Source organism: Paramisgurnus dabryanus, chromosome 24 (genome assembly GCF_030506205.2).
Source record: "Paramisgurnus dabryanus chromosome 24, PD_genome_1.1, whole genome shotgun sequence".
Lineage (NCBI taxonomy): Eukaryota > Metazoa > Chordata > Actinopteri > Cypriniformes > Cobitidae > Paramisgurnus > Paramisgurnus dabryanus.
The window spans coordinates 29,331,501-29,358,042 of record NC_133360.1 but is presented as its reverse complement, the minus strand read 5'-3'; the positions used below and the strand labels follow the sequence as shown (position 1 = coordinate 29,358,042).

The window sequence follows — 26,542 nt, the reverse complement described above, 5'->3', positions numbered from 1 at the left end:
TCATTATGGGATGCCAATTTTCTCCCTAGCAACCAAACTTAGTACCCTAGCAACGGAATAAACAAAGCCTTATATCACCGCTTCAGAACATCATAGAGACACGGGGGTTGGACCGTTTTACTTGTGGCTTGAAGGTTGATCATTATGGGATGCAAATTTTCTCCCTAGCAACCAAACTTAGTACCCTAGCAACGGAATAAACAAAGCCTTATATCTCCGCTTCAGAACATCATAGAGACATGGGGGTTGGACCGTTTTACTTGTGGCTTGAAGGTTGATCATTATGGGATGCCAATTTTCTCCCTAGCAACCAAACTTAGTACCCTAGCAACGGAATAAACAAAGCCTTATATCTCCGCTTCAGAACATCATAGAGACACGGGGGTTGGACCGTTTTACTTGTGGCTTGAAGGTTGATCATTATGGGATGCCAATTTTCTCCCTAGCAACCAAACTTAGTACCCTAGCAACAGAATAAATGTTAGCTTCATTCTAGCTTCATGCTAATCATGTTAGCTTCATGCTAGCTTCATGCTAATCATGTTAGCTTCATGTTAGCTTCATGCTAATCATGTTAGCTTCATGCTAGCTTCATACTGATCATGCTAACATCATGCTAGCTTCATGCTAATCATGCTAGCTTCATGCTAATCATGCTAATAGCCAGATAGCCTACTAAAATAAACTTCTGTCAAACCATTTTAAATGTTCAGGCCACGCTTTTTCAAGCCAACATAAAGTTTGTCCTCAAACTTTAATATCTAGTTGACTTCTGTTGTACCAATGTCGGCATTGCCGTAGTTAGTTTGAGTTCTCTCCGTTTGCAATTTCCCAATGACCCTAAATGGCCTTCCTTATGTCTGCTTACTGTCCACCAATCCCCTCAGTGTTCGCTCGGCTAAAAGCAATGATAGCGGATGATAGTAGATCCCATTCGCCCAGAGGTAAATATTGCTCTTTAAATAGAACTGTACCGCAGAAAATCAAGGGCCGCTTCACTTTTAACTTTGTTTACGACCTTTTCTCAAACGAAAACAAGGCTAAGATTAAAGAACTCAAGCGGGCAGAAAACTGAATTACTAGTTGTCAGAAAAGTTGAAAGCTGAACTCGGAGTTGGGGGTTGTAGCAATTCTTTTTTTTTTATTGCCCAAAACTCTGAAAAACAGCTTTAATGATATGCAAAGCTTTTCAGCATCAAACAACAGCTATCTCAATTAAGTTCTGTAAGGTGTGTGGTATTGTAATGTAGATGATAAGCTAGATGTAGACGTAATGCTAGGGTCTTGTCCTCGACTGTGAACGAAGGGACTTCAATAATTCAAGACAGCGCTGTTTTTCTGTCTTCTGTCAGAGAGATATTTGGTGTTCTGGGTAAATAATTGATTCAACCCTGACTGTTGCTCCTGGCAAAACAATCTCACGGGGGCGCGGATGCATGCGTTTTTGGCTTTGCATGTGTCGTGCTTTAGCTTGACAATGTGTTGTTAACGCTGCTGATATCATGCTAGCTTGCCTAATGGAGCTGAAGTTGAAACGCGAGGCAACGTCTGCCACATTTTTGTGGAGATATTAAGACTCATCACATGCTATTTTCTGCATTTGTATTGTATAAAACATTTCTCAGCTTTGGGTAATACGGGTGAAGTCCTATTGGGTTGATTATGACTAAACCTTAATGATTTTACTTTTTAAATATTTTGTAATCAAATACTTTTTGTATACAGTTTACTGTGTGTTCTTGTTCCAGATGTGCATGTGCAATACACTCACCTAAAGGATTATTAGGAACACCTGTTTAATTTCTCATGAATGCAATGGTGTGGGGGATGTTATCTTGGCACACTTTAGGCCCCAATTGGGCATCATTTAAATGCCACGGCCTACCTGAGCATTGTTTCTGACCATGTCCATGCCTTTATGACCACCATGTACTCATCCTCTGATGGCTACTTCCAGCAGGATAATGCACCATGTCACAAAGCTGGAATCATTTCAAATTGGTTTCTTGAACATGACAATGAGTTCACTGTACTAAAATGGCCCCCACAGTCACCAGATCTCAACCCAATAGAGCATCTTTGGGATGTGGTGGAAAGGGAGCTTCGTGCCCTGGATATGCATCCCACAAATCTCCATCAACTGCAAGATGCTATCCTATCAATATGGCCAACATTTCTAAAGAATGCTTTCAGCACCTTGTTGAATCAATGCCATGTAGAATTAAGGCAGTTCTGAAGGTGAAAGAGGCTCAAACACAGTATTAGTATGGTGTTCCTAATAATCCTTTAGGTGAGTGTATATCATTGTCATTTAAATTATGCCATATGATCACAACTGAATTAAACATGCATAGTTTTGGTTACTGAAAATTTCAGTTGAAACAGCATTCATTGAAGCGACACCTTTACAAATATTAAAATGCAAAGATGACAGAATTCCCATGTGATGCATATCAACTACTGAACATTGCAAATGCTATAATAGTTTGAAAAGTCCATGAAAGTTTGTTTTTATTTCGCACAACATTTATTTCCACCTGAACAGAAGTTCTCTTATGCATGTTGTTGTGAGAAAGACTGAAAAAACGGCAGTAAGAAAAGAGAAAAGACGGAGACACGAGGGCCCAGGGATTTTAAATAAGATTTAAAGAACATAAAAACGAATAAAGCTTCATTCTTTTTGTCTGCTTTCCACCTCGTCCTCCAGATGAGATTCTGTCACGAAATTAACTGCGCTGTCTTTCAGTTTTTGTTCGGGTGCCGGGATGCTCGCCGTGTCCAATCAGCCGGCCTGCGGAGTGCGGCATCTGGATTGATGTGGCTTTTCATTATGCCATCTCCAGGTGTCACTCCGGCATTCACACAGTTGCCACGGAAATAGCCAAATTGATCGGCGGTCCTGAAAGCGAACAGGGCTCAATAATAGCCAGGTGTAATAGAATGTTTCTCTGCCGCTAATTGCCTCTGGCTGGCCTCTGTTAAAGCTTTCAATACCTCGCATTTTGGCTGTTAGCTTTAGCGCTGTTTGTTATCTCACAGTCAGACCGTTCCTCATTTTCAGCAGTTACCTTTCATGGAGACTACATTCATCAAAGCAAATTATCATTCAACGGTACTGTTGTAACATAAATAACCTCCAGTTTGATTAAAAGCAAGTCATGTTAATTTGTATAGCAAGTGTTTGTTTGAATGAGACCAGCATGTGCTGTCAAAAATTTTATGACATATACGGTATAAGTCATGGTAAACAGAGTAAGGGATGCAGCCCTCCGGTGCATTATTAAGCCAATGATTATGACTCGCTTTGCAATGTGTCTTCATGACAGAACTTCTTTAAAGGCATAAATCATCCCGTGCCATTATTTACTCGTCCTGTGCCGTTTTTAACCTGTATGAGTTTCTTTTTCAGAGCAATAAGGAAGAAATGTTAAAGCATATTGTCAATACAACAACAAATGTCAACATGACAAAATGCACCATAAAAGTATCATTAAAGTGGTCCATGAGACATATCACATATCGTGCTGTCTTTTAAATCTTTACCATAGCTTTGTGTAAGGACCAGACAAAATTTCGGAGTAACATTTTAGAATGGGGGACCAACTAGTTGCCTATTGTCTATGAAGCTCATATTAATCCATATTGTGCATGACCATATTCTACATCCCATAATTTTACACAATGCATACACTTATGCTGCATCCCAAATTGCATAATGTGATGCTAAAGCTAATGCATTGCTTAAAAAAAAATGTGCACATTGGGTAAAGGGGCAGGGGCTCAAGCAAGGTGCCCCCCACCTGTACATGTGCTTGATAAAACAACAACAACTTTGGTACGGCAAAAGTGTAAATGGGATTTTTTGTCGTACTGATCCTTTAAAGATAAACAACTTCATGAATTCCTTCAGTGGCAGCATTTTTTGCATATTTCACCTGTTTTCTTGCAGTCATCTTGTTGAAAACGCATGCAGATTAATTTCTCAGCTCAACCACAACCTGTAATCATTGCAAAATTGTAATAGCTTAAAGACTCTTTAGTGCTATTTTATCATGTTACACGATTTATTCATGCCTTCAAAAAGTGGCATTTGGATTGCTTTCACCACCCTCTTATTGCACGTTTTCATTAAAATGCGCCGTCTCCATGGTGATTGTTGCCATGAAGGGCTAAAAGAAATTATTGATAATCACGCTGCAATCAGCAATGTTTGAATGAAAGGCATAAAATTCAAAGTGCATATTAAAGGAGGTATGAAGGAGTTGGCAGAAAGCAATAAGCAGTTTATTTTTCCTGATTATCATATTTAAGTGTTTACCGTCTTTATGGCTATACTTGAACTTGTTACAAAACATCACTTTGGTGTGTTGCATTTCTTTTGGATCCTGGTGCGCAGTTTTTTCCAGGCTTTTTAACTTAACCTCAAGACTTTTCTGGTCAACCAGCTTCATCAAAAAAACAAGCATCGCTTCAGTGTTATTTTTAGATAAAGACAAAGAAATCGCACAGATGTCTATATTAGAGTTTAAAAAGAGATCTCAACAATGTCACAAACTGAGCTTAGATTTGCAAAGTCTGCAATAAAAATATTATTGAATATTTATCATTGAAGATGATTTCAATATGAACAAACATTTTTCATTCATCAATTTTCCAAAAAAAGCCAAATTATTTTACTTTTTACACATACTCTTAATGCATTTGATCAATTGTCTCATTTGTTTTATTTCTCATAAGCAATTGTATGAGAAACATTTAAGACACAATTTGGGACTAAACTTCCTGAGCAATAACACTGACCTCTGGGTAACTTCAACCATTTATGCATTAAGCCTCTGATAAACAGATATTTAAGGTAATAAGGAATATAATTTCAGTCGTATTGTATATCCCAAAGTTGAAAGTGCTTTCTTTCATTTTCAGATCGAGGACATGCAGTGGCCCAACGGTGAGATGGAGGTTCCCAGCTCGGTTTGCAGTCTACCATGCAAGACTGGTCAGCGCAAGAAAGTGGTCAAAGGAATGCCTTGCTGTTGGCACTGCGAGCCCTGCGACGGCTACCAGTACCAATACGACGAGACATCCTGCAAACTGTGCACCTACAACATGCGGCCGAACCCCAACCGAACGGCCTGCCAACCCATTCCGGTCGTCAAACTGGAGTGGCATTCCCCCTGGGCCGTCATTCCGGTTTTCCTGGCCATGCTCGGAATCATCGCCACCATTTTCGTTATGGCTACGTTCATACGCTACAACGATACTCCGATCGTCCGAGCGTCTGGCAGGGAACTTAGCTATGTTCTCCTAACCGGGATATTTCTTTGTTACATCATCACCTTTGTAATGTTTGCTGCACCTGATGGGGCAGTGTGTTCCCTTAGACAGATATTCCTGGGGTTGGGAATGTGCATTAGCTACGCGGCGCTGCTAACCAAGACCAATCGAATTTACCGGATCTTCGAAGAAGGGAAGATGTCAGTCACTCCACCCAAACTGATAAGCCCGACATCTCAGTTGGCAATCACGTCAAGTCTCATCTCGGTCCAGCTTTTAGGGGTCCTCATATGGTTCGGGGTCGATCCCCCGAATGCCATAGTCGACTACGACGAGCTGAAGACCTTAAACCCAGACAAGGCCCAAGGGATTCTCAAGTGTGACATTTCAGACCTACAAATCATATGCTCCCTAGGTTACAGCATCTTGCTGATGGTAACATGTACGGTATACGCCATCAAGACACGAGGTGTTCCGGAAAACTTCAACGAAGCCAAACCCATCGGCTTCACGATGTACACAACGTGTATCGTTTGGCTCGCCTTCATTCCTATTTTCTTTGGGACAGCGCAGTCTGCGGATAAGGTAGCATTTTTACAATTTTCATTGCATTTTAATATGTAGTTGGTAAATGTATCTTAGACTTGATAAGTTAGCTTTGTAACCCAAAGAAATGTTTCAGGAAAAGCACTTAGGCACCTTTGCATTTTTAAATCTTGGTTATTGAAAATGTATTGTTCTAAGTGTCACCTTTTTCATTTACTTCCCACATTTTTTGGAGATTTTCTTCTCCATAATTCCCATCAAGGCAGCTAAGAGTCTAACCCAGAGCACACACAGTTTTCCACTCAATTTCAAATCCATTTGCGGGCTGATGTTTCCGTAATGGCTCTATTTTGTAATACCTGTTTGCAAGCTGCAGGCAGTCTAAACTCCAGCTTTTCTACCCAAGAGCATTCATTTCTTATCCCTTTCTAAAGAAATGAAAAACTATATTTGAATGTGGGAAGAGGGTTGCATTCTCAGGGAATGGTGGGGCAAATAGGTATTAATAGCACAGTTAAGGATCAGAATTAATATCCCACAACAATCCTTTTAAAGGTGTTTTATTAGCATAAGGACATTTGCTCATTATCTGCATACGAGACTGATAGCTTGACTTTTTTCTCTTCAGTGGCGGTACTGAAAAGCAATTACCTAAATAATAGAGCAAGCTGGCTTGTGCATGTACCAGCTTAAGATATGTTGATGGGTTTTGACTCCCATTTGTTGGCACCGTTTAATTTCGTTTCCAAGAACTCTGTTGAGTTATGCCTTAATGCACAGATGGGTTTCCAGAAATAAGTCACAATAACGTAACCTTTTCAGACCTACGCTGAGCTTTGTGGTTTTTATCATTGTGACGGTGATTTGAACTTATGGTATTCAATACCTACATCATTGCCAGTCAACTGGCGGCCTGCGGGCCAAATGCAGCCCTCCAATCATCTTTATCTGGCCCGCCGGTCATCTTTGTCTGATTTAAAATCAGCGTGGTTACTTTTACGTTTCCACTGTACATGACAAATGATGGCCGAAAAACCGGAAGGGGGCTGTGTGGGATGCCAACTATCTGCGGGTGCATAGTTTTCGGATCCTATTTGAGCTTTGGATGCATAAAAATTAAACTTGTGCGACTACACCACACGTGACACACCGACCGATCAAAACATTGTGTGCAAGATGAAAACTATTAATCCTTTTTATTGACCTTTATCAGTAACACTTGAATCATTTAAAAATGATTGATTACTGATAAGTAAATGATTAAGTATAAATGTATTCATAGATTTAAAGGTTTTTGTGCCAGAATCAGCTTCTCTTCCATGTTGACACAGATTTACAATTTCATTACGACTGCCACTAGGGGGCGAACTCTGACAGTCGTGTCCAAATGTAGTGTACAATGGAATCAATTCACAATCGGGAGTTTAGGCTATATAGCTTTAAAATATAAAAAAAAAAAACATGAAGTGCAATTTTAGTCATTAGGAGAAGACTGACTATATGTTGTGAATACTTGAAATGTAACAATTTATGAAAGTTAAAAGGTTATAAACAAAATAAGTTTAAGAGCTCTTCATTACAGTAATTGCTATACATAATACATATGTTGATTATTTACACTTGCACTTTTTTGTGTAATGTTCATAGTTGAACTATTAACATTTGGCTCTTGCAATGTTAATCCGCAATTGTTTTTAGAATATAAAAAAAAGAAAATATGAGTTTTCAGTAATTCAAACGCAAAATACTGGAAGAAGTGTGCAATTTTTTTTTTTAATTCATGTTTTTTAATATATAACATATAACAAAAATGAACAAAAACAACTTTATTTATAAGATATATAATAATAATAAAAAAGTAAAAAAAAATATTTAAATAAATAAATGAACCTTTATAAATATACATTTCAATATGAACACTATAGTTGTAAAAGTCACAAAGAAAGTTAAATAAATTGTTTTATAAATAAATATATAGCTAGTTTTATTTTGTTTTCTGGATTTTTTAGTACATTCACATTGCTTGATGGGACAAGTTGTTCATTCCCCTTAAGATTCCCTGTATTTTTACCTGTTTTTCAAATTCTTTATTGTTTTAAAGAATATGTGGTGTGTTCCCGGACCGGGTTTAGATGAACCTATGACTAGGCCTTAGTTATATTAGGAGATAAGAGTAGTTTTTTTTTTACAAAGAAACCTTGCAAAAACAATACTAGTGTGCATCTTGAGACAGAACAATGGCACTGATATATTTTACGATGCGTCAGTACAAGGTGTTTTTAAATTAAGCCCTGTCTGGGAAACCGCCTCATGATGATTAATTATAAGGCTAGTTGGTTGCGTACACAGCTTAAAACTATTTTTACACTATAATAAAAATGTGAATGTGACAAACAGCCGCAAAATAGTAGTGTTGTAAGCTATAGCTGTATTGATTTCTTATCAGCATCATAAATAATGAGATCTTTAATACCTGGAGAAAGCTTTCCGTTCACATTTTTTATTCAGTCGAGGGCCTTTACTACCAAATATACTGAGCTGTGAAATGCTCAAATGAAAAATAAATGTGTATATAAATGTAAGATGTATATAAATTATATATTTTATTTGAAATACAAAGCTCAAAACTAGATGCCTGTTTTTAATAAACAGTAAACCATCTCATTGCATTTCATCTAATTCAAGAGTCATATTAAGCTTCACACGACGACATCCGTATGCATTATGCCGCCAAAGCAAAATAGCTGTGGATTCTATAACTATTACTTGAAGTCAGGCGGGACGCTGGATATGATGTACAGCCCTGAGAGGAGAACAGCAGGCTCATTAGAGGAGAGCGGTCTCATATGCGGCAGAGCCTACGGCCGTGTGAAAGACTGACGTAAGGCCGACGTCCCAGCTGAGGGGAACTGTGACATGCTGGCTTTCGTTGCTTGTCATTACTTACCTGGCCAGAGTCACGCAGAATACAAATGAAGCTTCTCCGAGGTGCCGCTGTGAAGATTGTGTGTTATGTGTGTGTTGGAAAGAGATGCAAGTACAAGGCAGAGGGAGTTTTTGTGAAGCAGGATCTCACTTAAATGAAAATAATAGCTTCGCTCCGACACGTTCATGGACACGTCCGTGACTGTATAGTAGAAAAAAATAATGCACTTTGAGTTGTTTTGAGCTTGTCGTCATCTTGGAAATGACTAGAGGGATGTGCGTGCGACAAGAGCAGAATTGTTTACATTTTTAAATTTGTTGTGACTGCAGAAATGTCGCCTGCTTATGCAGCATAAGATTTATTTTGTTGCTCTCCACCACATTGAATCTTAAAGAACAGTTCACCCCAAATTTTTTTATATTCTTCTGTGAAGATGGCAAAATAAAAAAAAATGGGATTCAAAATAAATGCCATAATATCACATTTATAACATTTAAAGGTGCAGTGTGTAGGATCTCTTGACAGAAATGCAAAATAATATACAAAACTATATTATCAGGGCTGTTTAAAGACCTTTCATAATGAACTGTTATGTATTTATTAACTTAGAATGAGAAGTTTTTATCTACATACACGAGGGTCCCCTTACATGGAAGTCGCCATTTTGTTCCACCATGTTTCTACAGAAGCCCTTAACGGACAAACTTTTTTTACTAAGTTGTCTCCGACGATGACATGTTTGTCTGGTGGTGGCTACAGGAGCTTCTCTGTGTGTTTCAAAAGCGAGGGGTGAGCAGTGGACTGAGCTGTTGGTTGCAATTCACAACATCACCACTAGATGCCGCTAAAATTTACACATTGCACCTTTAACTCATTCCCCGCCAGCTTTTTTTTAAAGTTGCCCGCCACTTTTTAAAAAAGGTTTCACAAAATGCCTTCCAGGAAAATGTTCTTCTATAAATATATAAACATAGAAATGGAAGAACAGACCCTCTGACGAACAGGTAAAAAAGTTTCATCCTTTCTATCTCTTAAACATGGGTAGTTTTTTTAAGGCAAATTTTGAGCAAAAAGCTGAAATTATTGCATTTTTGTTAGAGATCAGATTCAGAACGATTATCAAAACATACACAGAGTTTAAAATTAAATAAATTAGTTTTTGCTTCAGTTTTTATAAATTAGGTAAGAGAGACATCTAGTGGATAAAAGCGGAATTAAAGATTACCGTAAAAACTCATCGGGAAACAACATTGGCAGGGAAATGTTTTCTCTTAATTGACGAGATAATTTGTTGCATTAATTGCTGCATAGAAACATTCAGAATAAAGCATTAACAGGCTTGTGGTATAAGCACAGATAATGGGCATACGCCTCTCTTTCAAATGTGAAATCCATAAGTCGCAAATGATCTTGAATCAGTGCCCAGATGAACACTTCAGGTCTCCGCCTTCTAACCGATGCCTCATTGACAAATAAAAGAGCACCACATCCAAAATCAGAAACCTGCAGGACTCGGAGATGCAAAGGAGCGTCCATCCATTCAGACCCTTGAGCGCCACTAAGCATTTTTCCACATCAAAGGACGTTTTAATTTCAATGTTGCCGAGGATTTTTGCACACTCTGTGGTCAAATCGGTTCATACACGCGTGCTTTATAAATGGAGTGGTGTATTTTAAAGGGTCCAATTGCAACTGTATGACCTCAAAAGGCTTTGTAAAAAGGAGCTCATTTGAATTATGTGCTGCTATGAATTTTCCATGGTGCTTTTAGGAGCTGGACAGTATAATTTACCACCCCCTATAGACAGAAGTCTTAAAAGGTTAAGAACAAGTGAATGATAACATTTTAAGATATTTTTTTGGGGGGTGGGGGATAACTGAATGATTATTTCGATCTGACAGACCCTGAATAAATCCAGATGGAGGCTCACGTACCTTCAACAGATCACTGTGTAACTCTGAAGTGTCGTCGGGGTGGTTTTCCTTGCTTGTGATTGATAGTTTGCTTTTTACACGCTGTGCAAATAACCAGTCTCAGTTCAAGGCCCTTCCATTACTGTATATGTGACAAATCTGCACCACAGTTATCTTTAAAAAAGCATCTAGTGTGAACAAAATGTGAATTTGTATGGTTGCAGCTTGAAATGCATTGTTTTATTTACTCCCTAACACCATTCCTGGGAAGAACCAGTTAATCTACACATAAGTTAATGTGATCTGAGGCATATCTAGGGCTATAATCTTAGCAGATTTTCAAAATGTGAGAGACCACAAGCATGATTTGTGATCGGAGCGGCCTCGACGTGCTTTTGAGCAGATTAAGACGCTCTTAACACACTGCACACCACAGGAAAATCTGATAAGATAATCGGTTAAGCCACATAGATGATTGGGATTTACAAAACTAGTTGCTGAAACCAAAAGTAAGGCAACAAGAGTTATTCATAATCAGCATTTATAATGGTTTAAGGCTGAACCTACACTAGAATAGCACAATGGCTTTATTAAGATATACTGAGTTTAACAGAAGAAAAACTTAAGCAATAATAATCTTACCAAAAGGCTTTTGTCACATAAACGTCTGACGCTTTTTAACCTCGAGTGCAGAGTCAGTGTTATTAGTCACTGTTCCCACTATCATTGTATTTCAGGAACAAATAATCCTCTGAATAAATTTCTCCCAGCCATCTTTAAACCAACCCTGAACCACTGAAATCGTTCCCTTCGGGTTACAGAGGCGTTTGGTGATGGAAGCTGGAGTCTCTTGATTTTATGCTGACATCTGTACTGCTGGAGGCCTTTGCTAGTTGGGTGTGAGGTCTGGGAAGTGATAGCCGACAGAAGCATGAGCCTTAACATGGCTCCGAATCTAAGAGAAAATTACAGACATCAATTCTTTCTTGATGAGCGATTCAAATATTTAAAGCCATTTTCAAGAGAATATGAAGGTGTAGATTTTTATTTATTTTATTAGAAGTCAAGGCCACTGTTTAATCCATTAGTTATCCAAAGACAGTCTGAACTCCATATAATAAAAAATCTGCATTATATTTTGTTGATTTATTTGCTAAAAGCAATAGCTATTTTTATTTGAGAGTATTACATTTTAGTTATAATCCTGGTTGCATATATTTTACTTTTATATTTTTTTTCTTCTACCATTTTATTCCTTGAAAATATTATTAATTCAATAATTTATTATTCAATGCATGTATAAAAAATTACTTAATTATAATACAGTGAGTTATAATAAACTGTTAGGGGTCGAGTGTACCACTAAAGGCTTAATTTAAACCATAATTACCATATAGACCCACAGGCATTCATGCAATATCCAGCTCCATGTAGGAATACTGAAGTTTTGGTCATTTGTAGTGGACTCTAGTACCACGGCAATGAATATTCAATGGTGTAAGAGAAGCATCTGTATGAATATTCAATGAGATTGGGTTTTTGTGCCGTTGAAAGATCTGCGGCCATCAGTAAAAGCTTATTGGAGCTGACGGTGGGCGTGTCCCTGATGATTTGCTGCAATATGCAAAGCGAGGAGTCAAGGTCTGTGAGGGCAGATCGAAACCCAACCTCGAATTATAAATGACCGACCCGTCCACCAAATCTTCCCTTTCTAACACATCTACCGTAAGCAGATGAGAGATGTTTGCAATGCTAATACCCATAGCGTGGAGTCTTTTTTAATAGCATCCGTGGTACTTTCCGTGAATGGGGTGCGAAATAAGACCTGAAGTGCTAAAAAGTCAAGAGAAATTTTATATTAGGTGTTATTTATCCATTTTGTTAATTTATTCACGCTAAAATATTAACAGGTAGACATTTGATGTGTTAAAAACAAGCTACTGTACATTCTGGGTATTTGTATGTTTTATAGGACAGCCTGATCTCAGAAATTGTACATATTGTACGAGTTGGCTAAATCGTATGAATTCATGCGAAATTAGACGTATGATTATCATATAAAACAATAACCCCACCCCTAAGCTCAACGTCACTGTATTCATGTAAATGCACTATTTATTCAAACAAGCAGTCATCCCTCTCCCAAAGTAGAAAAAGACAATAGAGAAATTTTATGGATCTACCCATCCTGATATTTTACCCTCCGGAGTCATCTGCTAGCTCTTGAACTTCCGTCAAAGCTGCAGCGCATATAAATCGAAACGGCACACTGCTGTAACATTAAAACACAAGCTAATGGTCATATTACAGCTCTTTTCTTCCTGATCTAGCATCATTGTTTATTAACCCTCCACCCCCACTCCCTACCGCCTCTGTATTGTCCATGACACCTTGTAACTACATGCCTTTTTAAATGAGACTAATAGGCTTGCTATATTTGACCACGCCATAAATCATAGCAGCGACCAGGGATGCTGTCAATGGGTCCCCGGCTCTAAATGGTAAATTATCTTATCTCTCGGCAGACTAACCAAACAGAAGGGATATTTATAGGTGGTCTGTTGGACAGGTATGATGTTTTACATAACCCAATAAAAGCAGCGTCGCTGTCTGTGATGTACTGATATTAAAAAGTAAATATATAAATATACATTCTCTGACGTGCATCTGTTAGATGGGGATTGCACTTCAATATAACAACACATTCACGTGTCATGCGCTGATTAATATTCTGCACACAGAAGCTGTATGCACACATAAATATGCATGTACTACACATATATTGTCTGTGATTTGTGTGTACAACCAGGGTTAGCGTCAAAGAGGAACAACCTGCAACATTGTCCCAGGAGAAATCACACTCAGGATTGAGGCGTCCAACCAAATACCAGTCTTGGGCCCGCTAAAATTTTGTCACACACATACGCATTAATAAGAAAAAATAGATGGTCTTTGTGTGATGGGATTTGAGGGAGGGTCAGTAAAAAAAAAGAAAGTTTGCTGAGCTAGCTACTAGACTGGCACCTATTTCTGGAAAATAAACTTTATTTAAAAAAAAAAAAACGTTAAGCAGGTCACAGCAGTGATGAGATGCGATGAACACGACAATGCTCCGTGTTTTAAAGAGTGTTAAGTGGCCATTTGATTGACAGTATTACTGGAGCAGTACAGAGAGTGACAGTTTCGCCTGAGCTGCTCGGTAGCTGTGCGTCAAGAAGATTTGTCTGAAATGGCACATTTACATTTAAATGCAAGAAAAATCTGCCTGCATGGCGTGTAGCGTTGTCTCTTTGAGAAAATGCAGAGACTGTCGATCGATACTGGAGACACTAATCTGTGGTTGGTAATTAGAGTCATTTGGATGTGGAGTGTCACTTGAATCACAGAGAAAATGAGCCAACAAGATTGGTTGTTTACAAAGCATGCTGCCAAAAGTACCACCTTCCCTTTAGTCCATGTTTAGTTATTTGGTTTAGTTTAGAAATCATCTTACAGTTTAAGTGATATTTTACCAAGTATATCACCCTGATTTTCCAATTTGGCCCATTCCCAAAAATCTTTATATGCTTCTTTTAAAATCCTTTTACTTTGTAACTGTAATTGTTAGTCCAACCTTGCTTGAACAACCTCTGATATGTAAACAGTCTGTCTTGTTTGTGAGCCGATGCTTTCAGGCATGCAGTGAAGCTAAGCAGCTATGTTTAATGGGGTGTCCCTCAAGGGCTCCGTGTCTGTCACTTTTTGTTAAATGTACGGTAATGGCAGTCTCACACTTACCCTCTTTACAACGGAGACTGAAAGCCGACCACCGTTGCCCTTCTGAACTGTTTGTGTTACAGAGTCCGCTCTTAAAGGTTTTGGCGTGGAGGTACAAATCTATTTGACATCGCCATGGAGGAGAGATCGTTTGTGCTTGTCAATTTCGAACTCTTCGCTATTTCATAACCGTCTCCATGGCAACAGCATGAAAGGGGGGAAAGTAGGGAAATTTATGAATGTTTGATATTTACTGAAGGTTTGACGGTGCACCAAAATGCATTACATGAAATTGAAGAGCAGTTGAATTGAAACGAGGTCATGCTACTATTGCTTTTGAAATTGTTTATTTACTGTTAGTGTAATGCCCTTATAAAAACTGTGTTTTTGTCCATGGGTGCACATTTTTTGCATGTTCCCATTTTTTTTCAAAAACAGAACTGAATCTGGGAATGGACCTTAGAGAGTTTCTCCACTGGAGTGTGACCCAAATTCATTAGTTGCATGTTAGCCTCCTACTGCTGAAACAAAGGTTTGACTGAATGTTCGGGGTGGCTGTTAGCTGCATGCGCATAAAGCAAGCTTCTATCAGCTGAATCAGTTTTTAATAAACACAGATAGCAGTCATTTATTACAGAGTATTTGGCTCTTTGACACCCCCCCCTTTTTTTTTGTTCCTGTAGTTCATCTGGAAGAACGTAGCATGACATCATACATTTGTTTCCGATATTCTTTTTTGGGAAATATACAATATGTGCTTTTTTACATATTTGCATATGAACAAACTTTGCATGGTTTAATGAAAAAGCTTTGTGTTCAACTAAATAAAGGAAGTCATATAGACCTGAAATGGCATGAAGATGAGTTAAAGTACTGTAGCTTGCTGGACCAAACATGCATTCACATGCAATAATTGCAAAGTAAACATTTTGCACACAATGTGCAACAGAATAGAAAAATCCACTGCACTTCTCATCTTGCTAAAAAATAACCACATCAAGGGAAGAATGAGCAAATCCAGAGGAGTCTGTGTGCCATGTTGATCCCTCTTTCTTCTCTCCCCCGTGTCTTTGCCCTCCACATCTTTCTTCTTCTTCTTGAAGTGGTTTGCTTCCCGCCTGGCTCAGTCAAAAAGGAAAGAGGGCCTGTCCGTGCCACCGTGCCGGGAAACTGAAGGATTCAGACAGCAAGTCTTTAGCTCGGGGAGACCTTGGGGGTGTTTCTCATCAGCCTCTGTGAAATCGGGACACGGCACACAGATTAAAGCACCAGACGAGTTGTTGATTGAGTCCTTTGCGGGATTTCACTGATGAGGGTTCAAATACAAAGTCACTTTGGTTGTGCTAATGCTCGTACCAAAGGAGACCCCCATGCAGAAGCAGCAAGGCTACAAGCACGGTTCATTTGGCGTTTGATGGGAATGGGCTGAACAGAACTGATATCGACCGTGGTGGGTAGTGAAAACAACAACGTGTCTGTATGGTGTTTGATTTGATCCAGCTCCTAATCTATGCTGAACATAGTGAACCAGAGCTGAGAGCCACCGGACAAGTCAAGTCCTTACTTGCACAACTGCGGCAACTGTTTGCATGGCCAAACACAATTCCCAAATCAAGTATTGTGGCATGTGGCAGTAGATGTTTCGCAACATGCTTTTATTGAGCTGTGAGTGAACTTTTATCTCAAAGTGTATGAGGAAACAACGCGGCTGGATTTTAGTGGCTGTCTGCTACTAAGATATTCAGTGTTTTATTGTGTCTGTGGTGAGACACACTGTGAAATGCACCTCCCCGCCAACTCTCAAGGCTAAAGTGGACGAAATTACCAGAAGCGACTGCGTTCTTTTATAGCTTGGAGTTGCCTCGTGGTCGTGTAGGTGTGTGAATTACAGGTCCCTGTTGATTTTGGTCTGTAATTATATTCGCCACAGGAAACGGTAATGTACGGTTTTGCTCAATCAGAGCCTGGGTCTGCTTCTTGCCATTCAGATGGCTGCGGTATGGATAAAGAGATGAATTACAACTGCAGACTCTTACTCCGGAACGGTTACTCATCATTGTGTAATATTGTAATTATGATCTGATTATGAATGGCGGGGTGCATGTTTATGAGGCTGAAATACCGCTGAGGCAGTGAAAAAGGTGTCGCATGCACACAAAGCGTGCTTTAATGAACCCCGAGCCTTTTTGAGCAGTCACTACTTCATTTCGAAATAGAGGAAGCGTGATTATTTTAAAAACCTTCAAAGAAATGAAGTAGCCAATCAAAGCGCATTTGTTCAGTCGCAGCCTCTCGAGTCTCTCGGCCGGATGTGTTTTCAAAAAGCCTGCTTAGTTTTATTGCCTTACACAGTGATGCTGAACCTAATCATACAATCTTCCCTCTAGCAGGTGCGTGCCGTTGCATTAAATCTCATTATGTATCTTTTATGCGTTCATTTGCATAATCCCAGCCTACATTTGCTTTCCGACTGGAACATCCGTAATTATAAATGCACAGGGATGGATTAACCTACACCATTATCGCCTTGCTGTTGATTTAAGAAGAGCCACCGAGCACCGTGTACATCGGTGAATATCGTCTCATCCACGCGTGTGTTCGTGGTCAGCAAGTCGGCCACCTGTGCCGTCCAGTCACTTCAAATGTAGAGCAGGTGTTGGTACGACAAAGGTCACAGACGCAAGACCTGCAGGTGTCCGGTCCTTGTTGTCGGGTTTAAATAGACTAAACGTAAACAGACTTACAGACATCTGTGTTTATTGGCTGTCCTGACCAGGTGCAACAACATGATAAGTAATTTCTCTGAAAAAAGAGAAAACGACTATGTTGAAGGATGTCAGGCCAATGAGAGTTCACAGTGGGCGGAGCTATCTGGGAGGTCATTCATAATTGGAGAATCTGTTAGCAATCCCATCTGCTAGGCTGCTGGCAAAGCACCAACATTAGCTGTTATTATTTTGTATTATTAATGAAATCAGTCTGATTAAGTAATGATTGGATATATTTAGGTCTTGGCATATTGCATTATGGATAAATCTTTCCGTGCAGTGATGCATTATATCCAATGGCGAAAGTAGGTCAACTTAATATACATGCATGCAGAAAATGCATACTGTGCACAGTATGCATTTTACTTACACCTGGAATAGACTGAACTGGAAGTATGGTAATAAGCTCAATTTCACTGCAAAATGCAACTGATGGGTGACATGGCAGTTTTCAAACACATTAGTTTATTATAACACTTGAAAATTGGAATAGAGCAAAACAAATTATAACTAAGAATTTAAAGGGGCCATGGCACATGACTTTTTTAAGATGGCAAATAAATCTTTGGTGTCCCCAGAGCACATATGTAAAGTTTTAGCTCAAAATACCCCACAGATAATTTATTACAGCATGTTAAAATTGTCACTTTGTAGGTGTGTGCAAAAATGTGCCGTTTGGGGTGTGTCCTTGAAAATGCAAATGAGCTGATAAATCAAACACTGATCGCCATAATGGTGGTGTTTGTGTTTGTTGCAATTGAAACTCAGTTGTGCTGTGAATTATTTTCTCTCTTTCCTTTTCTCTGCACTAATTGGCAGTGCTGTGATTGGATAGTGCAGATTAAGGGGCGGTATTATTATCATAAGAGCTTCTTATGACATCATAATGAGAGCCAAATTTCAACGACCTATTTTCTCATGTGCTTGTAGAGATTGGTTTACAAAAACTAAATTACTGGGTTGATCTTTTTCACATTTTCTAGGTTGATAGAAGCACTTAAACATGGAGATAGTCAGATTTTCATGCCATGGGCCCTTTAAGAAAAATACACCCTTTGCCTTCCCTCACCTTATTGTACAAACCTTACCTATTCAAATTGTATCTTTCCCACAAGTCTACTGTGAAATAAATGATATTGATTTCCATTCTGAAAATATTGGTGAATCCACAATGACTCCAACCTCAAGAGTTCCTTAATAGGGGAGAGCAGGAGCGAAAGTACCATTTATTAAGAAAAAAATAATAATTTTAAAAGATAATGTTTAGACCGAGATATATTTTTGCTGTGGTCAATAATTCACAAGTGTGGTCGATCAATAACAGGTGCAATTTGAACAAATGTAAAACAACTTCAGTATAATTTCACTTTAAAGTGGCACATTTTTACTTTGTAACACAACAGTACAAGATAGATATTTGTGTTACACATGTTTTAGTAAACATGCATGACTATGACATTGTTAATTTGTAACTGCAAAAATATTAGATTTTCATTTCAAATTTGTTTTATTAAATGTTTCAAAAGCAACCAGACAGTACAAACTTGAATTGTTGAAAATAAACACTATGAAATTAAATTAAATAAAATTAGAATAATATAAATGTTCAACATAATGCAACAGTATTAGCAGGGGGACAAAATTAACAGTGTTGAAAACGGCTTTCTGGACCTACACGCGCAAAACGATGAGAAAATAACACATTATTTGTCAGCTCTATCGAGGGTTGTGTGCTAAAGATGCTGTCATAGTTTGAAATGCAAATGTAATCAAAGGGCTTGGAGAAAATCACTTTATTACTTCTGTCCCACGTTACTTTCACCCCATTTCTCCCCTACATTACAAGAAGCTGGTGTCATTTGAAAATCAAAATGCATATTCAATGAGAAAACTTCATCTGGATGTGGTTGAGATTCAGCAGCCTGCACAGAATGCTGAGTTTAGGATATTTTGGATGCAGGAGTGTTGACCCTTGTTTAATGCAGAGGTTTGTTTTATTTATGCCATCTGTGGTCTTCCCATGCGGATTTAGGTCAGTGAACACAGGTGCTTCGCTTTTTTATGCAGTGATGTTGCAGGCTGTCTCTACATTTACCTTCATAGGAAGTGTGCACACAGTCTTTCTATTCACATGCATGTACTCATAAAACTATTACGTACTGTATGCATTAGTACTTTTCTGTGTATTTGATGTTTTATTGTATACCTTTGGAACATACAGTACTGTATGTAGTATTTTTGTTCGAAATGTTGTGGCATTTTAAACATGCACACTACATTTTCATTCACTTCACAGATAGTTCATGCACTTTAATGTAATTACCACATTAAATGTAATGCATTCACAGAAACCAGCCATAAGCCATCACTCTGGTGTAAGTGCGTTGTTTTATGTAATAAAGTCAATAAATAAATGTAGTCCATTGCTGGCAGACCTTTTAGTCTGGTAGTTTTTGCCGTTTCAACTTAGCAGGAAGAGCCATGTGACATTTAAAGCGATAAATCGCATTTTGTTTTTAACTGTAATTTTGGTGCGGGATAATGGGAGCTTAAATGGATAAAAAAATATAGATTATAATATTATAGATATATAATAGACCAGGGGGCCGGGACCCACTAGGGGGCAACTCAAGAGACTTAAAAGATTCAAAATAAGACAAAAAAGCATTAAAATAAACTAAACCAACTAAGAATGTTGAATTTCTAAGTGTTTGGGTAATAAAATATAAAAGAACGGCATAAAAAATATTACTGTTGTGGCAAAATGGGGTTTGGTTTTCTAAAATGCAATACATAATACAGAATGAGTACTCATGCCGCTGTTCAGCCATTAATGTAATGTGTTTTCTGCCACAGGGGGCGCTGTGTAAACATTAACTTAAAGTGTTTTGTGCAGGTTTTTCAGGTTAAGTTCTGTTATTGCAGGATATTAAAGAGAATCCTACTGAGAAGATTGGATAACCATTTTTTATAGTTAGTTGCCGAATTGCCCACCGGAGTTACTGAGGTTTAGTAGCATCAGTGCATGTGCTATAAAGTACAATGCGGACATAAACTTGCAAAGCATTGCTTAAGTATCAATGTCTCGGGATCCATACTTGCATTTGCATATGTATTTTATTTCAGAAATATGTAAGAAGTTACTAAATGTTCTTACAGTCACATTACAAAGCGTTTTTCATACAGTTGCATTTTGCACCTCTTTGCAGTTGAGCTGTGTGTTATCAAACATAAATAATTGTACCTGGCCAGATGACAAAACAGGCAAAAAAGTTCAATTGAAGATAACGTATTTTTGTAGGCCAACCACAGAAGTTATTGATGTGAGAACTGGGAAGAGAACCAGTGTCCTGCTAACTTCCGAATTGGCCTAAAAAACATGTCATCACTTTTGCACTTTATAGTAACCACATAGCAATGCCCAAACAACCACAGCTTTTGCACCGTCAAACACCAGAATATTTTCTTAAAATCTAGTTGGTATTATCATGATCTGAAAAGCTTGTGTCACACACACATCAAACTCTGAAAAGATAAACATACATGCAGCTTTTGATGTAAGGGCCACAGAAAGCTTTATTTTCTCGCATTCAACCGAAGTGTTGTTCCACTTGTTGATGTTGTCACTGAAATGGATAGCTGAAAGGAGAAATCCTCTTTGTGTTTTTGTCAAACTGCCTTTGCTCATCTTCAGTCCGTATTACCGTAAGGCGGTAAAAAGGATGTTTGATGACAACCGGCTTTGTCCTTTTATGTAAAAGGTGAATCCAAAATAAAAAGTTGAAGTCTTTGCCTACTGTACGACTCCCACGATTGGGTCTCTTAGTAGTGCCAAATCTGCCGCCTTCATCCAGCGTGACAGTCGACTGCAGTTTGTCACTAGATATATGTCACTTTATATAAGACTCTTCTTGTCTGCTTGACGTCTGTGTGGCATTTAGGAATGTTCTGGAGGATGTTTTGCTACTTCTATAGGTGCGAGACTTTCAACACATCAAATGACTGCCGTTTTGAGGATTGGTTTTCAAGAATGGGTTTTTACTTGCAGATGGAGAGATGTCGCTTATAACAGCTAAGAAGTGGGTTCAGACTGGGGCTGAGCATAGACTCAGAACTGTGGTACAAAGCTGGGATTAAAAAATGAATTGGAGCTCAGGTTTCTATTCTTGCATTGCAAATTTTTGCTGTTAGAGAATATGCATGATAGCAAAACATTAAAAAATGCATTTGGTTATGGCAAGAGTCAGTGTGGCAATATAAAACTATTAACATCTGATTGCATGCTGCCATAAGGTGGTACATAAGGTGACATGTGGTAATTTTTATCTAAAGCAACTTATAGTGCATTCAAGCTATACATATTGTCAGTACGTGTGTACCTTGGAATCAAACACATACAGGTGGGATGTTCAATGTGGGAAAGTAATGAATGTTTGTATAGTTTGATAGACACAGTTAAAGCCAGATTTAGGTGAGCACATGTTATTATTTACTTTACCAAAACATTTGCAAACTCACCAATGTAATCATTCATCCCAGTTGTGGAAAGGCATCTACAATATAAACCGTCATATCACCCAGCCCATTCTCATTTGTTACATTTTCAGTCCATTAATGATTTTTCATAAAGTTTATTCATTGGAGAGCCCTCCACCATTCAAGAAGCTGTTATATTGAGCTGTTTATTTCTGGGTTTTTCTGGTTTGACTGATCCACGTATAGTCAGAATCAGAAACCTCCTCATTTCCGTCTTATTCCTCACATCTCAGATGAGAGAGACCGTTAGGACTGGATGCTCAGTAATTAATGCTGATCAATGCCAAACACTCCTCCTTCACTCGGACATCTGTGTGTGTGTCTCTGAATCAGAGGAACCATCTATACATCAATTGGATAGCAGATGTAAGATCTTCATCAGATTTCATTCATCATTTTTTTTTCACACAGTAAATCTTAGATATCATTTTTGATTGAAGATTATGAGGGCACATGAATTGAATAAATAAATAAATAATGAAGTGCACAGATAAGTCATTTATTTAAGTTTCAGTTTCAATTTCATGCAGGTGACTTAATAAATTATCCCCCGGTTTCACAGACAAGGCTTAAGCCTGGTCTCACTGTTAACTCTTTCCCTGCCATTGACAGTATCTCATCATTTAAGAAAAAACTGCCAATGATGAGTTTTTCCAGCAATCCATATCTCCGCTATTATCCACCAGGTGGTGCTTTTACCAAACTTATAAAACCTGAAAGTATCCCCTTAGGGCAAACAGTTCAAAGTTCGTGCATGTTTGATCATCGTTTTGAATCTGATCTCTATCAAAAGTTCTTCACAAAAATGCAATTATCTCAGCTTTTTGCTCAAAATTTGGTATAAAGGTAGGATGAAGCTTTTTTGTTTATATATTGTATGTTTATATATTCAAAGAACATATTTTCTGGAAGGCATTAAACTTTTGTAAAAATCATAAGCAACTTTTTTTTTAAACGCTGGCATTGAAAGAGTTAATACGTACATATGTACACCATTAACATCCTTTTCTAAGGCATGTTTTTAAAGAGGCTTAAACATCTTAATTCAACTCAGGCCTAGTCTTGACTTTAGCTAAGCCTTGTCTGTAAAACCGGGCCTTTGTGTCATTGATCCGGAAAGCTTTCTTCTGTTAAGGTTCACGTGTCAGTTCACTGCATTTACACATCGCAAATCAGTTTGACACCCTTAGACGTTTTCACACTTTAAATATGCAACATTGAAAGATTTTAGGACATTTGAGAATTCAGTTCTGCCAGCTGTTCAAGTATCAGGATCAATTTGAAACTCAACATGGATTGTACGATAGATTGGCCAGTATGTTTCGTTGGTGCCCACCAGTGACCTTCCTAACAGGCTTTGAAGTCGCAATACATTAAATATTAAATACTTTGAGAATATTGGTAATTACTACTTGAAACGTTCATGAAAGATGAAACAAATCTTTGTAGGAATGCAAATCCACTGTGACTGAAGTATAAAAGCGACTTGCTTTTAATACTTGACAAGCACTTTAATTCATACAGTACAAGTGTATCTGAGACTATACAGACAATGAAAACTACTCAAGTTTTTACAGATGATTATCCATTTCATATCATGCATTTTGAATTCTCCCAGCAGGATCTCAACATCAGCTGACCTGCTAACGCTTTGCGCTATTCTTTATTCTGTCTGGAAAAACGTACTAATGTTTGCTAATGGACTGTATAATTTATTGCCTTCCTGTTCTGAAAATAATGCTTTCTGCTTCCATCTTCTTATGCTTTTTTCAAAGCTGTACGTCCAGACCACCACGCTGACCATCTCCATGAATCTGAGTGCATCTGTAGCCCTTGGGATGCTCTACATGCCCAAAGTCTACGTCATTATCTTTCACCCGGAGCTAAACGTGTTGAAACGCAAGCGGAGCTTTAAAGCCGTGGTGACGGCGGCCACCATGTCCACGCGTCTGTCGCACAAAGCCGCTGCCGACCGACCCAACGGCGAGGCCAAAACCGAACTGTGTGAAAATGTGGATCCCAACAGTAAGTATTTTTCATTTGCTGTTGACGTCAGAGTGGATAACGTACATTAGTTCATGATGAAATTAGAAATCATGAACGTATGGAAGTTATCACAAGAAAATAATGTGATGCGCATTATTTTTTGCATGTTTTCTGTATTTCTGCACCTGCCATGGCGCTGTTGTGTAACTGGCAGAATTTCAAAGTGTGCTTAATATTTGTGCTTTAAAATTTATATGTGTGATTTTATTTAAAAAAGAGGATTTTTATGCAACGCAAATTGATCTTTAATCTAAACATCTTCCTTCATGACTTCTCACCTCAGGCAGTGTCCCAAATAAGACTGTTCCATTAATGGATGTCTATTTGAGAATGTCACACAGCCTTGAAGAGGTGAAATGAAGGAGCTAGATGTGCGAAGCTGTGAAATGAAATGCAGTCGTGTCAAAAAAGCCCGAGACTGCGACAATGAGACAAAAATTAGTGACTCAACAAGACACACACACAAACCGGAAATCATACAGTATGCATACTTGTCAGTCACTATACTTAAAAAAAATTAAACGTTATAGCATCATCACAAAAAAAACGTACTATTTTTTTTTTTTAACAAACATTATGCAATGAGCATTTGTGCACATACATATTTTACATTTTAATTTCAAACTTTTTTACACACATTACATTACAAACAATAAATTATGGGTTCAGTTATATGATTATTATTTAATTGAATTTAATGAAATGTTATTAAAAATTGTTAACACTTCAAAATAAAGTTGTTTTGTTAACATTAGTAAATTCATTAACTAACATAAATTAACAATGAGCAATATAGTTTTTAAGCATTTATTAACCGTTTATTAAATGTTTGTTAATGCCAATATAATTGTTCAAGTTAGTAGCTATGCTTCCATCCAAAGTTACGTATGCACATAATTGGAATATCGCATTAAACATTTGTGAATAAAGCAACGTTTCCATCCATCAAGCTAAAGACTGCAAAATCGTCACTTTCTGATAAACTGGCGTTAAATACCAGTAAGAATAGCTTAACGGCAATGAATTTATGCTTTTAATGTATAATCACCTCAGACTGCGCAGGCAAAACCAAGGCTATCTCGTGACAATTCGTACGCTTTTACGAAAAGGATAATTCGTATTAATTCGTATGACCACAATTATACCTTTTGTACGATTTGCCTTGACCCCTGTGATGTTAGGGTTAGGGTTGGGGTTTTGTTATTGTTTTTTTTTTTACGTTTTTGCACGATTAACTTTGTACGAATTCTTACAAACTTGTAAAATATGTACGAATTCTTGTGAGACCAGACTGGTAAGTCCAGTTATATTGTACAATGAGCATCTTTTTTGCGAATCTAGAGATTTATTCTGTTAAAGTGTTTTCATCATTGTTCGTGAACTTTATTCGATTCAATTATGCGCATAGTTTTTTATGCACATTTTTTGTATTTATGCGCATACAAAAATACAAACTACAAGTGAGCATAAAAAGGGGGAAGAAAACATAGCTACTTTCCATTAACTAATGTTTACAGTTACCACTTTTGATTTTAACTCATTCCCAGCCAGCAAATAGTTTTTTTTGGGGGGGGGGGTACAAAGTGCCTTTCTGGAAAATTTTCTAATATAAATATATAAACATATAAATATATCAAACGAAAGAGCAGACCCTCTGCTTTCAAACTAATGAAAATCTTCATTTGTTCTCTTTTTATGATCTCTTAAATATGGCTAGATTTCTTTAAAAATACCAATTTTGATAAAAAGCTAAAATAATTGCAAAAATAATTTTGTTAGAGATCAGATTCAGAGTGATGATCAAAACATACACAGGGTTTAAAATGTATTAAATTTGTTTTTGCTTCAGTTTTTTATATTTTTTTAAATAAAAAAACATCTAGTGGTTAATAGTGGAATTACAGATTACCGTAAAAACTCATCAGTAAAGCGTCATTGGCAGGGAAATGTTTTCTCTTAATTGACGAGATAACTCGTCGATGGTGGGGAAAGAGTAAAAAATGTATTAGTAAATGCTGAAATTAACATAAACTAAGATAAATTAATTATTGTGTTGTATAAAGTATTGTTAGTTCAAATGTTAGCTAATGCATTAAAGGTGCAGTGTGTAATTTTTAGAAGGATCTCTTGACAGAAATGCAACATAATATACAAAACTATATTATCAGGGGTGTATAAAGACTTTTCATAATGAACCATTATGTTTTTATTACCTTAAAATGATACATTTTTATCTACATACCGAGGGTCCCCTTACATGGAAGTCGCCATTTTGTGCCGCCATGTTTCTACAGAAGCCCTTAACGGACAAACTTTTTTTACGAAGATTATATCTTTGTCGCTGGCGGCCACCATAGCTTCTCTATGCGTTTTAGAAGCGAGAGGTGAGCTGTTAACTGAGCCATTGGTTGCAATTCACAACCTTACCACTAGATGCCACTAACATTTACACACTTCACCTTTAACTCATGCTAACAAATACAACTTCATGGAAAAAGTATTATTAAAATATCTAACATAGTTATTTTTAAAAGCATCACCAAAATAGCAGAAAATAATTTGAAACCAAATTAACAAAATTAATATTAAACTTCTAAAACACTACTAATGATTTCGATGTAATCATTAAATCTGAGCGCTTGTATCAGAATCCTTCCAGAGGAAAACATAAAAAAATAAAACACTTATAAATATGTCACCCAAGCTTGACCCAAAAATGTCCTCCAGCCGCCGGGTGTAATGAAGCGTTCATATCCCAGGGTGCCGTGCTTGCCAG

At 37.7% G+C, this 26,542-nt stretch overlaps 1 protein-coding gene across 2 annotated transcripts in view; it reads left to right on the top strand.

Moving 5' to 3' along the window:
• The window catches only part of grm7 (glutamate metabotropic receptor 7), a 189,091-nt gene that overhangs the window by 152,270 nt on the left and 10,279 nt on the right, over window positions 1-26,542 (top strand). For both annotated transcript variants that reach the window (XM_065259835.1, XM_065259836.1), the window contains exons 8-9: window positions 4,924-5,859; window positions 23,496-23,745. In XM_065259835.1, coding sequence (XP_065115907.1) covers window positions 4,924-5,859; window positions 23,496-23,745 — 1,186 coding nt within the window. The remainder of the gene's footprint in view (window positions 1-4,923; window positions 5,860-23,495; window positions 23,746-26,542) is intronic.